Source organism: Numenius arquata, chromosome 6 (assembly GCF_964106895.1).
Source record: "Numenius arquata chromosome 6, bNumArq3.hap1.1, whole genome shotgun sequence".
In the NCBI taxonomy this organism is placed as follows: Eukaryota; Metazoa; Chordata; class Aves; order Charadriiformes; family Scolopacidae; genus Numenius; species Numenius arquata.
The window spans coordinates 21,401,520-21,418,989 of record NC_133581.1 but is presented as its reverse complement, the minus strand read 5'-3'; the positions used below and the strand labels follow the sequence as shown (position 1 = coordinate 21,418,989).

At 39.9% G+C, this 17,470-nt stretch overlaps 1 protein-coding gene across 1 annotated transcript in view; it reads left to right on the top strand.

Moving 5' to 3' along the window:
- Window positions 1–17,470, top strand: part of SCUBE2 (signal peptide, CUB domain and EGF like domain containing 2) — a 42,941-nt gene that overhangs the window by 14,401 nt on the left and 11,070 nt on the right. The window contains exons 8-16 of the mRNA XM_074148721.1: window positions 283–399; window positions 1,438–1,560; window positions 3,367–3,483; window positions 5,926–6,048; window positions 6,549–6,665; window positions 7,280–7,366; window positions 8,060–8,164; window positions 9,381–9,536; window positions 9,901–10,104. Coding sequence (XP_074004822.1) covers window positions 283–399; window positions 1,438–1,560; window positions 3,367–3,483; window positions 5,926–6,048; window positions 6,549–6,665; window positions 7,280–7,366; window positions 8,060–8,164; window positions 9,381–9,536; window positions 9,901–10,104 — 1,149 coding nt within the window. The remainder of the gene's footprint in view (window positions 1–282; window positions 400–1,437; window positions 1,561–3,366; window positions 3,484–5,925; window positions 6,049–6,548; window positions 6,666–7,279; window positions 7,367–8,059; window positions 8,165–9,380; window positions 9,537–9,900; window positions 10,105–17,470) is intronic.

The window sequence follows — 17,470 nt, the reverse complement described above, 5'->3', positions numbered from 1 at the left end:
GAGACAGACCGACAGAAACAGATTCATCACCAAGGAGTGGGGATTTGTGTTTAAGGATGAGAATATTCAGAGGCAATACCTTAGCTTTTAGAGTCTCCGCAAAAACACGGACATAGCTGAGGCAGGGATTTTGCCAACACATGTATTGAGTAGTTGCTCATGTGTACTAGGCTAAATGTGGTTGAATAGCAGTGTGCTTGGAACCATGCCTCATATCACATGATGTTTTTTCGTACTGTTATAATATCCCTGAGCAAACTTCAGCTTTATCTTGTTGGCTAGAAACGTGTGCGGTAAATAATGGTGGCTGTGATCGTACGTGTAAAGATACATCGACTGGCGTTCACTGCAGCTGTCCTGTTGGATTCACGCTCCAATTTGATGGGAAGACATGTAAAGGTGATTTATTAGTAATTTTTTTTTTTTATCCCCCACTCATGGACACATGTGTACTAGCACCTTGCTGTAAGGTATTCATCTCCAAATGAAGGTAATCCAGTGTCCAGAGGAAAGCCAGTATGAGTAATCCGACCTGAAAAAGGACTGCAGCTAGGGGTAGATGCATGGTTTCTATCACATCAGGTGCATCGTGTGCAGAGAATCTCTGCTGCTCTGCCCTCCCCCTCTCCGCTTCCACCCCTCCTGCCAAGATGGCCTCATTTTTCACAGAGGAGGTTTGATAGGAGGTAATACAGATCTACAGTAAAGTAGAGATCAGTACTGGGAGAGGTAGGCGTGTAGGTTCTTACAGGCATACAGTCCAATAGTCTGCTATTTTACCCACAGCCAGCTGGGTATTAGAGCGGTTTGTAAGTAAATATCAATGTGTAAACAGGGATATGTGAGTAGAATTACTTATACTGGTGGAAGCAGCTCTAGTGAGAGTACTGGAAAGGAGCAAAGGGACATTTAGGTTGTATATTAGAATACATTTTCCAGTAATCAGATGTTAAGACTGTCCTGCTAGGCAAAACCGATGGAATCCTCCTGCCTGAGTCAATTCATATTAGATAAAGAATTCATTCTAATATTTGCATGAAAAGGACAGGGTAGCTTAGGCAGTCTCCTCTGTCTGAGATTTCTGCAGGGCGTAGGAAGAGGAAATGGAGAGAATGTTTGAAAAGCTAAAGCTTGTTAGAGAGCATTTAAGTCAAAGTGTTTCCAAACAGAACTTAGGGAAATGGTCTTTTGTGAATACATGTACCCAAAAGTAACCGACAGCAATATGTTAAATGAAAACAAATGACACTGTCACAGGGCTGAATGGGCCAGATTCTTAAGAGCTGGATCTGATCTTCCTTAAAATTTGTAGTAGTCTCGCTAGATTTTGTTTCTGGGCTTCTCTAACCAATTGGACGTGACTGTTTTCTGGATCAGGCAGTGGAAGTATGTTGAATGTACTGTGTTTATTTGCTCAAGAACTTTTTTTCCTTACAGATATTGATGAATGCCAGTCCAATAATGGAGGCTGTGATCACTTCTGTAAAAACACTGTTGGCAGTTTTGATTGCAGCTGCAGAAAAGGATTTAAATTATTAACAGATGAGAAGTCTTGTCAAGGTATGTGTGCTGGAGAGACAGTAGAAGTAGAACAAGTCAGCGTGGCTTGGACATCTACTACAATGATGAAGTGATAATGGACTCCAGAATAATTTCCATGCCTCAGTTTTGTTTTTTTTTTCTTTCTGAAACAGCTGTTGAGTTAATACAGTTGGTTTGATACTCTTCTAGGAGGGATGTTTAATGGCACAGTGAACTATTATCTGGAAGCAACAGAGATAGCATCATATTAGAAAGCTCTTTATGAGGATGATGCTTTTCCCCTCTATTAATGATCTTAAAATAATTTACTGGGAAAAATAGACAATATCTCTCTGTCCATCTTACTGACTAGTTCACCGTCATAGTGAATTTAATGTTTCTTAATGGGACATTTAGATGCCATGAGTTCATTATTTAAAGCAAAAAAAGATGTAAGCTGTGATGTATGAAATTATAGGCCTGTAGACAGACATTCCCTAAAACATCATAGAGTATTTGATTTTTAGGATAGCAGGGATTTCTCCTGTGAGACTAACAAAGCATATTTGCTTTTCTGTATAACAGTTTGTACATATAGTTAACAAATTTGTTTAAGCTGCTTAAATACATTTAAAAATGTAAAGATCAAAATGGTCTGTGTTTTTGGAAAAGCTACAGTATAAAACATTGTAAAGTCAATCAGCCAGCTGGGGAGGCAAATAATTCAATTTCCTAGACATCCAGCTGACATTAATGATGAATTTCAGAAAGCTTGAACTGACCAACAGAAAATAATTTTCACGTTGGTTATCCTTCTAAAATCAGACAAAGAAGGACAACTATTTATATGGAACAAAGTGACTATAAAACCATAAGATTTTCAAGATAGTTTGTGGGGGTTTTTAATGGAATCTGTTTATGAATGTATTTTAAAGATTTGAATCTCCCTTTTGTCACTGTCAGTTCTGTTACTTTCCCTAAATTGTTTCAAAAGTGGTATCTTGAAGCATGCCAAAGTCCAAGAAAAAAGAATGATGTAATGTGTCAGTGATGCTGATGTGAATTTTTTTATGTCTTGCAACATTCTTACATGGCACGTATAATGTCCTATCACACCAGTTTTAGGTGCTTTTGATGTATAATAAACATTCATGGTCTTAGAAAATGATGGGAATTTTACCATTTTACCATTCAATTCACTGAGATCATGATGAAGCCACTATACTAACTATGCTTTACAAAGAAGATGTGGGCAAAGTTATTGTAATGCCAAGGAAAACTTTCACTGGAAAAAAACAGATATCTCAGCAGCCTTTAGAGACAGACCTTGAAGTCTAGATATACAGTATAATGGATCCATGGAAAAATTCACCAAATTACTCCAGTCATCTGTCTTCAGGTGTATCTCAGAGAACATAGTGATTTTCAGCAGACTTAAATCAGGGACTGCATATTGATAGAGAGTTTAAAATGTGGCCTTTGCTTTCATTTATGGGGAAACCCCAAAGAAAATACTTCCTTTTATAAATCTATTTCCACAGACCTTATGTAGGCTTTTCTTAACGAAAGAAAAGTTTTGTCAGCACTTTTTTCTCCCATAGAAGAGATATAGTTTAAACATAATTGTTAAAAATGCAGCAGCATTTTTCACGTTTACCAAGAAAAAGCTTGTTTGGCAAACTGATTGTTCTTTTAAAAGTTGTCATTTCATTGTTACATTATTTACTTTAAAAGACTTTTCCTTAGCTTACATAAATCTGCACATCTGTGCATCCAACTTTGTTAGCTCATCAGTGCTCCCTTGTCAGGCTGAAAGATCCTGATGTATCCCTTTAAAACTTGCAGACATTGATGAATGCTCTTTTGAACGGACGTGTGACCACAAGTGCATCAATCACCCGGGCACCTTTGAGTGTACTTGTAACAAAGGATATGCTCTCTATGGCTTCACACATTGTGGAGGTGAGTTATAAAAAGGCACTACAGGCCATGCAGATAGAGTGCAGTTGCGATAGGTCTACTTAGTGTTCGTGCAAAACACAAGTCTACGTGTATACAGTAGGCATATAATTTTTACTTTTTGCCATGACAAGGAGACACAGCAAAAGTAGAAACTAATCCTGCTTATTTCTGTCTTTGCTCAGATGGTTTTCTCTTTCCACCCTGCATCCAGAAAATATATGTGACTATTAGAACAATCTGATATGCTTTGTACCTGGATATGAAAGCCATAATTTGATAGATTCTTCGCATGCAGAAGTCTCTTTGACTTCAATGAATAGTCAGTGGAATAGGCCTTAAAGAACAGGAAGCTCTGGATGACTTAGAAAATTGTGGTTTTGCAGGTTGCCCTTGTGCGTGTGTCAGATCTTTTTGTGAGGTAGATTGGAATTTAACTGATGTAGTACCACTGATTTACATTGGCCAAGATTAATACTCATAAATCTTTTATATCTTTCCTACAAGAAAAGTTCAAGGAAAGAGAGAAAGATGTTCACAGAACCTCAATGTATGTCAAGTACGAATATTTCTGCGACAAATTCCCAGAATTAACATGACGAAACATGAATAATTGGACACTGAATGGAATTAAACCTGTTTTATATAAGCTCTAGGCAAGAGCTTACTAAATCCATGTGCTTACTTAATTCTGAGTAAGACCTATTTATTTCTGAGGCGGAATGAGCACACTTGAACTTGGAGATAACAATTCAGAGATCTCTGTGTGCCCAATCTGTTCTAACCTCTGCCTCTAGAAAGTCTGCAAAGAAGATTACAGGCTAATTATTTCTCTGTGTTTTATCCTGATGAACAGGGAAACCTGTTTGGATTGGGAGTAACACTGTTCATGTGTTCTACTTGCTAAAAGAAATCTGTTCTCATGAATTCCTCTCTATTATTTCCATTTCTTTTGGCCACCAATGAGGGAAAGGAGTAATTTTGCTGTTGGCTGCTAATTGTCCTCTTCATACTCGTGTGCAGAAGATGTTAATCCTTGTACCATAGTAAGTCCTTCATTTACTGGCAATCACAGGTTGTGTCAAAGCTGGTAGGGATACTGAGTACACACCTATATGGAAGAAGTAAATGAGTGTTGGAGATAATAGGTTGCCATTGCATGCAGTGTCCTAACAAAAGGTCAGTAAAAACCAAAGATTTGGGCCGATTTTATGGTATCTTGGGCAGCAGTACCAATTTTAGGTGTTCCCTTCTTTCTCCATTATTCCTCTGCTGCTCCTCAGCTGTCTCAGTTCTGTTAGTAGTGTGTTTCTCCCCTGAAATCAGCTCAGTTTTTTAATCTGTTTTTTTCAGATTTTTTTTTTTGTCTACCAAATTGTTGCCTGTCTAGAGGGGGGAACAAATGATTGGGTAGAGCTGTGATAAGATATTGTTTTTACCAGTGAGAAAGGCATATGTAGAAGTGGGTACCCTCAGTTGTACAAGCTTTCTGGGACTCACAAGAGATTTCTTGATGGCAGCTTTCTAGGTTTATGTATAATTGCCATAAAGCTACTGGAGAGAAGTGAAGCAGTCATCAGGGTGGATCTAAGAAGCAGGATGCAGAACTTTGCATTTCCCTTTGTTGAAATTCATGAGATTCCTGTCAGCACATTTCTCGAGCCACTCGAGGTCCCTCTGAATAGTGACACAACCATCTGGTACATCAGCCACTCCTCCCAGTTTTGTATCATCTGCGAACTTGCTGAGGGTGAACTCTTGTCCCATCATCCAGGTTTAATGAAAAGGATAAATAGTATTGGCCCCAGTATTGACCTCTGGGATACACCACTGGTGAATGGCATATTCTGCATCAGCAAGCAAGTTTGCACCAAAGGCAGTATGTTGTGTTGTCAGTAGTTTCTCCTCCTATTGGCATTTTTGGGGCGGGGTAAGGCCCCAAAATTGGATAATTGTCCAAAAGGAACAATAGTGCTCTTTGCCTGCATGGAGTCTAATAGTGTTGCACTATGGTGGATATAGCAGCAGTTGAATCTGTTTGACCACTTTGGAAGATTGATTGGTATGAATCCTGTCCATGTCACCTGTTTTTATTCCAAATTAAAGATACTTATTAACTAGACACAGTGCAATGCAGACTGGATTTGGTCTCCTTTTCTTTCAGTTAATTTGTTATCATACTGCTGAGGCTGGATATGTTTTTAGTTACGTGGTTTAAGGACATACCTAACATCTCCCCTCTGACAATATTTGATCTATTTTGACGTTTATCAAAGGTTTTCCATGAAAACAGAACTGTTTCAAGGTGGCTGTGCAGATAGAATTCCTAAAATCTTTTCCAAACTCTATTAGGTGGTATTTGTCTATGTGTTTACCTAGTGGAGTTACAGTACAGAACTTTGGTGAGAGTAACTTTTTGAAAGTATTTTTACCTTTCCTCTGCAGATATTAATGAATGTAGCGTCAACAATGGTGGTTGCCAACAGCTGTGTGTGAACACACCAGGAGACTATGAATGCCTGTGTCACTCTAACTACAAATTGCACTGGAATAAAAAGGATTGTGTCGGTAAGGTGCCTAGTAAATACATTTCTGCTCCTGATGTGTCTGACGGCCATGTGGTTATAGTCAAATCTGAAAATCTTGATCTGTCCAGTTAAGTGGTATGACTCATCGTTCCCAGTATTCCACTTTACTTTTTAGCCAGGCATGATGGTACTGATGTTGAAACTGGTAAAAACAAGCAAAAAAACCAACCCCAAAAACAGGAGATACTTTGAGGGATTTTGATGCTTTCTTTCCTGTGCTTTTACCTAGCTCATTTTTCTACTTCCTTTTGTTTCCCTGCATGAGAAGGTTTGCTGATGATAGCTTTACCTAGAAGGAAATTATTTAGGTTATGTGATCCTCCAGTGATTTTATTTTGCTTTCATTTTCTGTCTAAACAGCGTATGAATTTCATGGGTGCTCTCAGGTACCAGCTACAAAAGCAGCTGCATGCCAGTTTATTAGTAGGGTGTATGTAGATGTTTTACTTCTCTCGTGAGTATTTGTTTTATCCTATTTAGAGATAAAGGGTCCTTTGCCTGATAATATGTCACCCAAGGTATTGCTGCACTGCATTAAGAGTGGTGGGAGTGATAGATGCTTCTTAAGCTGCTTTTCGGATGTCCAGGTATTTTCTGGTAAGTCAAAACCAATAAAAACAAGTATATGATTCTGTAGGGAGCGTAAGAGTAGAAAACCTTCTCACCCTCATGGAAACCCCAAGAAGTAGGCAATCAACAGGGACCTTTCCTCTTTCACTATAGATAAAGGGCTATATCCCTGCCAGTGTCCCAAGAAAAGCCCCCCTTTCCTTGTCTTTTATAACCACTCTACCCTCAGATTCTCTTCTCATGACAACTGTCTTTTTGAAGCTGGGGAGGACAGGGCAGAATTCTCCGTGCTCCCTGGGCCATTCCTTAATTGGCCCTGAGAGCCACTGCTGAATGGGGCGAAGGCATTCCAGCCCTGCATGGGGTCCAAGATTTTGCCCGCACAAACCCTCCACCCCACAGGACACAGCATGCAGGCTCAGCCAGTGCTTATGGGACAGATGCTGCTTTTCTTTGAGCCCTTTAAATTGCTTAGGAAGAGACAAGCTCTAATGTGGAGTATTTTATGAAAACCATTGTTGAAAAAGGTGAAGATGATGGTGCTGATCAACGAATTAAAAATGTCTTTCATACTACAGGAGTCTTTAGTCTCTGCACAGTGCCTGTGTCTTTACTATCTGTCTGTATGGTCTATCTGTTAGGAACACAAGATGCCTATACCCTCACCTGTGGCAGGTCATCTCAGCTTAAGAAAAAGCAGCAAAATACAAATGCATCCAGCTGTCTGGGTAATCACTAGATTTACTGTTACATGATTTGACTGATTTCTTTTAATAGATAACTGTGAAATAAGGGTGTTGCTGTTGACTTTCTATTTTCCCTCCCATTATACTCCCTTCTGTTTTTCCTTCTTCTTCTTCCTTGTGGTTGCAGCAGGAAATTCCCCTTGTACTGCTTCATCAACATCACTCAAACTAAGACTTAAAAATAAGGAAGGAGAAAAAGATCAGTAGTGAAATAAACAGCTAGGACAGGAGTGACATGCATCTTTCTAGACATCCAAACTGGACAGTGTTGGCAACATATATGTTTAGGTTGAGCTGTTGGACAGAAAGTTTAGAAAGCGTTTAAAGCTAAAGAGAAAAGAGGTGCTATTTTATAATAGACATAAACTGCTTTCTTAACTGGTTTGGAGTATCTCCTTCGATTACAGCTAACCTTTATTTGATTTACCCAATAGCAGATTTGGATTTGATAATTTTTTTTTTTTAATTTAAACAAAATCCATCACACTTTATTCCAATTCTAGTTGTGAACCAGCTTCACAGCAGGAGGAAGCTGGCATCTCTAGGTTTTCTGTGATGACCTCTTTTTCGCTTTATATCGGCATATTTTTGATGTCATCATTATGATGTGACATTAGAGTCGTCTAAATTTTCTATTCTTTTTTAAAAATAACATGTCATTGTTTCTTCCTGAAGATACTTCAGCCATCAAGATAAGCATAACCTTTAAATTAAATGAAGGAAAATGTAGTTTGAAAAAGACTGAGATGTTTCAAGAAGGTCTGGAACAGATGATACCAGGTATGAATATAAAAATGCAGGTAAGCAGTTTAGGGCCATAGCTCAGGGGTTATTAAGTGCTTTCCAGATATGAAGTATACCATAAGCAAAGAATAAAGGACTGCAAACTTTCTGCTTCCCTCTGACCTTGTGAATCATACTCCTTCCCAGCCATGATTCTTGCAATAGTTATTTCAGATCACAGAACTTCCCTGTGACATCCTTAGTCTTGCTAGGAAAGCCCTTCTCCTTTTTTGTTTGTACCACTGGCAGTAAATTCTCAGTAAAATAGCCATACTTTTCATTCTTTTGATTTCTTCCTTTCCTTTCTCTTCCTGTCCCTTCTTTCTGTTCTTTCCTTTCTCACCTGCTCCTTACTGTCTAATGCCTCAGTGAAGAGTCTCCTGGCCTTTTATGGTGACTCTACTGCCAAAGGGTTATTCCTCTTTTTTTTATACTTCAGCAGCCCCAGATGGACACAGTGAGGTCAGCTCTTCCATCTGTTCCAAGGCAGAAAGCGTAGTCTGGGAGTTTACAAAGTCAGCAGAAAATTAGGAGTACATTTAAAAAAAAGAAAAAAAAAGAAAAAGGAGCTTGGGGAAGAAGTAACTAAACAATATGATGAATCAACATGTCAGTTTGTTTGTCCTTAGAAGAGTAACAGTGAGAAACTGCACTAGATGCTCAGTGAAGAGTTACACTCCAGAACCAAAGGTTATTCCGTGTGTTTTCTTTAACTAAATCTTATTTCCCCATTGAAACCTTGAAAATGGTCTCCAAATGTCCTGTGTACACAGCCACTACTTAATTTAAACACCATTATAAGCTAACACGTTTTTCACATGCTTCATATGAGTGCAAAATTTTTCTGTCAAGTAGCCTGCCTGGTGCAGGCAGCGTCATGGTTTTAAGATGCTTTGCATAGTGCAAAGGCAGTTCATTAGAACCTGTGAGCAAGACCCAGGGGAAGCAGTCTGAGCTCTGCAGCCAAGCTCGCATCCCAGCAGACCCACTGCAGCGCTGGAGTCTCAGCCCCACAGTACATCTGTAGGTGTGCTGGGGTCATGATTCTATGCGAGGGTGTACCAGTTGAGAAACTGGCCAAACTGTTTGTTTACTGGAAAGTGGAGTTGATTGTTTGCTCCCCTTTAACTAACAACCTATTGCACTAAGCACTAGTGAATGTTCAATAACATAGCTGGCCAAGCTTTTGCTTCCTTTAATTTTGTTCATACAGAGAGACATAATTCAGTAATGGAGAGCTTCCACTATGTAAACCTAACATGCAGCTCTGGCAAGAAAGTTGATGGAGACCTCAGTAGTCTGACAGCGACTAGAGAAATTTTTATCACTGCGGACTTTGAGCTTGAAACAAGCCGAAAGGAGGTAACAGGTTGGTTGGAAAATAATCCAAGGTGCGGTTTGAAGTTTCTTGCTGTTTGCTCCTTAATTTCTGTATTTTTCACTTCTATCTGTATGCAAAACGATAATAAAAAGTATCTCCTGTTTTGAAAATGAATTTTACTGCTTCAAAAAGAGTCAGGGATGGGGATAGTTTCAAAGATCAAAAACCTGCCCATAGACTAAAGTCTTGTGGTCTGATTAATTTTCGTATATCCTGGTGGTGTTGTCCTTAAGGATTTCAGACTTGTTCACAGAAGTTGCTTTCTCAGTGATTTGAATTGGTTGGTCTTTTGAATTGGGTGGATTTTTATGCGTGGTCACTTATAGCAGCTTTCACCCTTGATACTTTTCAGACACCTGTGATGCGCGCTGTGCTAGGAAAAAGACTGAAAAGAGGTTCCGTAAAACCATTCGAACCTTACGGAAGACAGTCAGCAGGGACCAGTTCCGTGTTCGTGTCTCTGGCATGGACCATGAAGTGGCCAGAAAGTCTCTCAAGCTATCAGAGCCGCAGCAGTCTTGTGGTGTAGGACAGATGCATGTTGGTAGCAGATGTGGTAAGTGAATATAAATCAGGAACAAACCACCACATGTGTTTTACTGTTTTGCTCAAGTCTGGTGAGCTTGGCGGGATCGTGGGATGCTTGTCCAGGAAAGAGGAGGGCTGTGTGTGAAGAAGTAGGCATTACTGTTTGTTCTACTGAGATGTGCCCTTCTGTGTATTTATTGTTGGCAATTGCTGTGTTAATGAATAAGGGCTCAGTGCGTTGTACTTCGTTATAGTTGATGCACAGCGGACAGTAAGCTCAAAGGTAAAAAACATGGGAGTAACATCAGACATCAATGGCCTTGATATCATGAGTGTTATTTTTAAGACTATGTTTAATATCCAGTGTAACATTGTATTTCTGAACTTGTGAACATTTCATCTCTCCCTTGTTCCAAAGAAAAGGTTGAGCAGAATTTGATACAGTCACATTCTCTTTGCTGATTAAGCCCGAGTCCCAGAGAATCTTCATGACAGAGTTATAAATTCATGGAGAGATAGGGGTTTTATAGGCCAGTACTGAGAAAAATCTTAGTTATCATGGCACCGGAGGGCACCACCATAATGCAGCCCATAATAAATTCTTCCAAAGCACAAAAGTTAAGGAGAGGGGTCAGATGTTAGTTTAACAGGGGCCTAATGACGACTAATTCAGGCTGCATAGGGTAGGCAGCATGTAGGTAGTTTTGTGAATCAGCAAGCCTTTAAAATGCTTGTCAAATTTAATTAGTACATCTTCCAGCAGCAACCCATTTGGTCTCAGAATAGATTTTCCAATCTAGTTTTGCTAACTCTGGAAAAACTTGGATTCATAGAATAGAAAAACTAATTGGTGTTGTTTAAAACAACTGTGCAAGCAAGCAGACTAGGAAATTACTCAGGAATTCTGTTGGAAAAAGCTGTATGTTTTCTTTTTTTTTTTCTTGGTAACGTAGTAAGTCTGAAAAACTTTGGAAAGTTCACCAAGATGAGTCTACATAGATGTTTTCAAGCTGTTGTGTTGGATGCTGGAGGAACGCTTTGAAAAACTCTGTCTCAGTACATTGTACAAAGCACAGTATGGCTTTCCAGATGAAATCACAAATGGCTTGAAAAAATAGCAATGAGTAAGCTAAAGATACTTCAGGTGGAGAAGGAAATGTGAGTTACAATTAGGAATTGGAACGACACAGAAACAAATTTTTAGGTAGCTGTAGAGCCAGTTTAATTTCTCATTACAAATGAGAAGCTTACGTGGCATTTTTGTGCTACTTCAGAAACAAGGGAGGCTTTTGGAGAATGGAAAACTCTTTGGTATGGTGAGCACAAATAGCTTGTCCATGGTTAAAACAGAGAGTGAGTATACGAAGACAAATGTTTTGAAGAACAACTTGTAAAAGTCAAGCCTCTTCTGTTGCTGAATTGGTGCCACGGTTTGCTCTGGACAGCTTAACAGGTACTGCTGTGAGCAGTGAACTAGTAACATTTGATTCCCTGTGAGTCTCATGCCTTATGATTCGATTTGCGCGTGCCTAAAAATGTGGAATCACCAAATGAATCTTCCCTTCTTCAGCTGCAGTATTCAGACTGTATCCTTGTGTAAATTTGCTGCAATCAAACAGGAGACGGAACTTTCACCACAGCCTTTTTACTTGTATGGATGCTATGAAGGTCTCTCTCCTCCGCTTTCACATCCCCCATTTATTTACATTAAACGTACAGAAACTTAGTGTCTTTGAAACCTCTCTGCGTCCTTTGTGAAGTTGCTGGAAGTTGGACAGAAAGTTCACTGGTTGCTGAGGGGACATAAAAATGTGCACAGAGACAGTGTTGTTACACACGCCTCATTTCCTTAGAAAAAGCTGATTGTCCCAGTGTGCATGGTAAAGGCAGTGCCGGGCAGCTTCTGTGACTGCCAGTCAGAAGGAGCTAGGAAATAAACTGGGGAGAAGAGAGTGGGGTGGGAGTGGTGTGGAAGAAGAGGAAGAGGCTAGCTCAGGGATGCGCGTGGGAGAATCAGGGTTTTTTTGTTTTGTTTTGATATGATTGAAGAAGAAACTTCTTTACGGTGAGGGTGACAGAGCCCTGGAACAGGCTGCCCAGGGAGGTCATGGAGTCCCCTTCTTTGGAGATTTTCAAGACCCGCCTGGATGCAGTCCTGAGTAACATGCTCTGACATGCTCTAGGCAATCCTGCTTCGGCAGGGGAGTTGGACTAGATGATCTTTATGGTCCCTTCCAACTCTAAAAATTCAGTGAAATTCAGTGATTGATTTGCAGAGCTGCTGAGAACTTTGGGACAGGATTGGGGCCCTGCTTATCTAGACATGCTAATGATTCTGGGGAGAAAGTGACTCCGTAGCAAGAGATACCAAGTCAGGAGATGGTTTCAGTGCAGGTGGTGGCTGAGGTCTCTGGATGGGCAGAGAACTTTGGCAAAGGGATTTTGCTCAGTCTGAACAGAGGAGCAAGAAGTAGTGAGGGAACAAAGTAAGTCTAGGGACCTACAAATCTTCTGTAATTCAGATAGTGAGTGAAGTGTAGGTTTCAGTTAATTGTTTTCAAATACATTTTTTAAAACAAAATGCTTGGAATATGGCTGGGTTAGATACAGTTTTATTGATTCAGACAGTCTTGTACTGATCCTGTTCCTGTGGTAGACTTCCGACACAGCACTGTCTGAAACATTAGTTGTATCTGAGCAATGTAAGAGGAAAAGTCCAGGGCCTGCTCTGCCAGCTTTTGTCTTTGGTAACTGGCCTGTGGTTGCAGCAGTAAGCTAAACTTCATTTGCTTTTTTTGGTTTCACACTTTTGGTGAGGTGGTACTTTTCCCCATTTTCATGTCTGCTGTCCGCAGCGGGGCACAGCACAGAATAAAAGCTCCAGAAAGACACCAGGAACAGATTAGATGTGATTTCCAAGATATTTAATCATTTATAATATGCTGAATGATTGCATGTGGATGTCTGCTTTTCTTAAAACAGCTGTTGGTGGTAAAAAGGAATTCACTGCTGATTCTGATGGGTAGTGTATTTTATTTCAAGTTTGCTGTTTAACATACAGTTCTGTTGGGGATTTTCTGATGCTTTACAGGTTTGAATGTTGTATTAGTCTACCACATTACGTGTGTATTAATGAGTAAGCATAGTTAGCATTGGCTCATGTTGATTAATTCTATGGAGTCCTGTAGACAGCTTCCAAGGATCAACCAGTGGTAGGTCTCTACTAACATATATCACAGGAAATGCATATAGCAAAATGGAACCTTCATCAACCTTCCCAGAGTACTGGATTCTCATAGCAGGAGTGTGATCTTTCCCCACTGAAGTAAATCTTATGTCAAAAAACATGTATATTTGAATGACAGTGCTTCAAGACTGAATGAACCATCTGAAGATGCTGGAAATGCTACACGCTTCTTTGAGAGGAGAAGATTTGTCTTGGGGAGAATGCAGTTCCATTCACTAACCTGGCTACAAATACTTATTCTCCAGTATGTACTAAACTTTAGACAGATATAACAGCCATAGAACAACCATTTGAATACTAGAATTCCTTATTAGAAACTGGTTTACTAGAAATCTTCATATTGAAAGAGAAGTAGTTGATACCTATTGGGACCATTTTGACCTCAAGTACTTTCCACTAAGGAAGAAACAACAAGAAATTTAGCTGCTTTTTCCATTGCTTAAAATTCTGTCGTACCTTGATCACATCCCATGGAGTTGAAAGTACACATTGCCTGTTCCATTTGGTATTTTTTTGGTGTTGGATACACAAATACTTCAAGAGATGGAAGGAGGCAATGAAAGTATCATTCTCTGAAACTGCTGTGTAAAAGGACATGTGAGCATGCCCTTGCTGCATGGTAGTCACAGGTAGATTCATCCAAAAAGCTGTCATTTCAGAGAAGAGCAAGCATGAGTAGCACTGGTATAGGCACTGCTCTGATGTAAACACTGAGCAGCTTTATCTTACGTGGGAGGTGTTGATGCATTTCATTGCTCAGCGTACAGCAGATTTGTCCCATTAGTTTAGAGGATGCAAATAAAATATTTACATTCCATACAAAATGAAGAACCACATCTCAAAGTTTAGATGTGGTATGATACTGGCACTACAAAAGTATGAGAGAGATATTTAAAGAGAAAAGCAAAGTGCTGCCTTTGCAGTTGTCACAATTAATAGTTGTGTTACACAACAGAGAACTGTATGTTGCTTTTTTTCTTTTTACAATTTTATAAAAATCTGACAAGAATGAATGAATTATCAAACAGGCGAAAACCTGCTTGCTCTGACAATCATAGGTTTAAGACATAAATCCTTGGGATGCGTAAGCATCTCATGTGACCTAGATGTGTGAACTGCTAAAAGACAATAACTTAAAGGAGGCCGCTTCAGAATCAATTGGCATCAGTTGTTGGTGATTTTCCTTATAAAGTCAAGGCATCATTCTTAAGAAAATGGTGAATTGGTGGATCATGACCTCCTTAATGAGGTTCACCTTCTCAGCCACTGAGATACTACAGCATTTGTCCATGGGAGCAAATGCTCAAAGGCTAATGTTGAAAAGAGAGGGAAGAGCCTTTAAATGTCTTTGTAACTGTTAATCCTGGTTCCCCGTGGCCCCTCTCTCCCCTGGCCGCCTTCTTGTTTTTGCATCAGAAAAGCTTTCACATATTTTTTTTTTTTTCTTTCAAACAGCTGCATGAGATTCAAGACCAGGTTTTTAATGGGTATTGAAGACAAACAAAGACAGTGGCTGCAGAAATGAAGTCAACTAGAGGCAATTGGTTCTTTTGTTCATTTGGAGAAAAACAATCAGGTTTCTGGAAAAAAGCAAAGCCAGCCAGTGGAATTCTGATTTAATGTCATTATTTGCAGATCTTCAGATCTTGTTTCAACTGGGTATTTCCCACGTGCCAGGTGGGACCATGCAGTTTCTAGTTTTGTGAAATGAAGCTCATAAAATTTTTTGGTTTCATTTAAACAAATGACAGGAAAAGTTTGAACTCTTAGAGGTGTTTCTTGGGTTTTTTTGTGGTTGGTTGTTTTGGGTGTGGTGTTTTGTTGTGGTTTTTTGTTTGGTTGTTTTTTTTGTTTTATTTTGTTTTTTAAGAGAGGATTCACAGAATCACAGAATCTTCTTGGTTGGAAGGGACCTTTGAGATCATCGAGTCCAACCAACAAAAAAAAAAAAAGCCAACACCAAAACCAAACCAAAACAAACACCCACCCACAACCACACACCACACCCACGCACAAACAGACACAAGCCAACAATCTCAGGCACTAGAGCATGCCCTGAAGTGCCATGTCTACATGTTCCTTAATTACCTCCAGGGATGGCGACTCCACCACCTCCCTGGGCAGGCTGTTCCAGTGCCTGACCACTCTCAGTAAAGTGTCATTTTTTTGTGTCATCCTAATTTCATGCACAGTAGTATGGATTTCCATGGAATGATTTCTGTGTTGACATAATGTCCCTACAATTAATGTTACTATAATTGAACCTAACAGCCTGTGTTTGGAACATTTCTAAGTGGAAGATGGGGAGGAACTGGGAGCAGTTCACAAGGAATGTGTTTGTGGATCAAAAATTGTCTGGACACTCATACCACTTTGAAAAGCTTGGTTTGATGTAGTCATGTGAAGAAACTGATATATTTGAGAGCATGAGCTATTACAGCTTGGGCATCACTCAGAGTAATTTTAATATTTGCATTGAATAATGAGTATTCATTAGACCATAAATAGCTAAATCTGTAACTGGATGTATTAACCTCTTTTCTCATACACACATAGGATCTATTAAGGCTTGAAGTGTTTGACATGTCTCAGAAGTCATAGCGGGGGAAAGATAGGGCTTTGCATTTTTCTAGGCAGGGCAATATTTAGAATGTATTCTTCCCAGTCTGTAAAACCAGAGTTCCTTGATTTTTTCAGGTCTCACTGATTTCAAATTGAGCATGGGTGCTTATCACCCTTGAGAACAAGGTTCATTATTGCATGTAGTGATGTCAGATATGAAAACATGTGAAGTACCCTCGTAGGCTTAGTCTCTCCAGTTCCAGAAGGCAACACCACATATGGTACTTTATAAACCAGTGACCTCTATTGTCAAAACAATTAGTGTTTCCCCCTCCTGCTCTGTGTTGGAAGGCCACTCCACATGCTGGGGCTGTGACAATGATGTGATTTCTGACCAGAGAGTGGCCAGCCCCTACTTATACAGTGGTGGTGGTGTCCTGTAAACCCAAACCCCATGGACACACAGAACAAGCCCATTGCTTGTCCAGGTTTTCTGGATAAGCAATCTGTCAGGACTCTTATGTCACCCTAGTTTGTCTCCGGCAAACTGCCGCTGCCCAAACAGATGTTCTTATTTTTAAGCAGTAATTCATACTGAAAGAGCTTCTGTCGTCATTACATGGCTTTCTCTCCATGTTGGGTCAACCCGATCTCTGTCGTCAATCCTTTTCTCTCTCCAAGCTAGGTCACAACTGTAACCACCACACTGTACACGGTTCTCTGCACACCCTATTGCAGTGGTGCTAGCTAGTTGGACTTTTTTTTTTTTTTTTTTTTACAGTTTTCTTTCTGTGGTTGTCACCTTTTAGGAAGATTAAATGAAACACTTGAAGTGATTGGTTCAAATCAAATGGAAAAAAAAATTGTTTTGGCTCAGGTTGACTTTACACAGTCCCTGTGTTTCTTCTGTGGGCACTGTCAGAGATACAGCCTACCGTCCTGCTGACCTGCCACAGTGCATCCCTGGGTCACCCAGTGCAAGCGGAAGACGGGAGAGAAATGGGGCCTAAAGCAGTTGAAATGTAATTTGGGCGCAGCTTAATGGAGCTCGGGTTAATGCTGAGCAAAGTTGAAACAAAATGTCAGCCTTATTTCAGTACACAGAAACGGCCAAATTGCAAAAATCCTGACAGCTGATCAGCTCTAATATCTGTGTAAATGTACTCTTTGTATCGCCTTGCACATTATCTAGTAGTCTAACTACTGGTGACCTAATTTGGCTTTGAACCCACAGACACAAAATGTTAGTGACGATATTTTTGTCTTGTTGCTAGCTGGCTGAAGTGTGGGAATGTACTATGATGGGGAATGAGAAAGTTGTGGTTTATGCCTTAATGCAACTTAACAGGACGAAGAAGGACAAACAACTTGTGACTCTTGCCCCAGTACTCAGAATCCTGGAAACCAAAAATTAGCTGGAGCTCACAGTGTGTCTCAATGTGGAGGGAGGGCACAGAAACAGACCACCTGATGCTTCTACCCCATGTTTCTCCTGCTCTCAGAATTCAGTTGTGTAATGCATCTAAGAATGCCCTGTGTTGAGGGTCTCGGTGATGTCTGAGGAGATCTTTTAAAGCTTATTTCC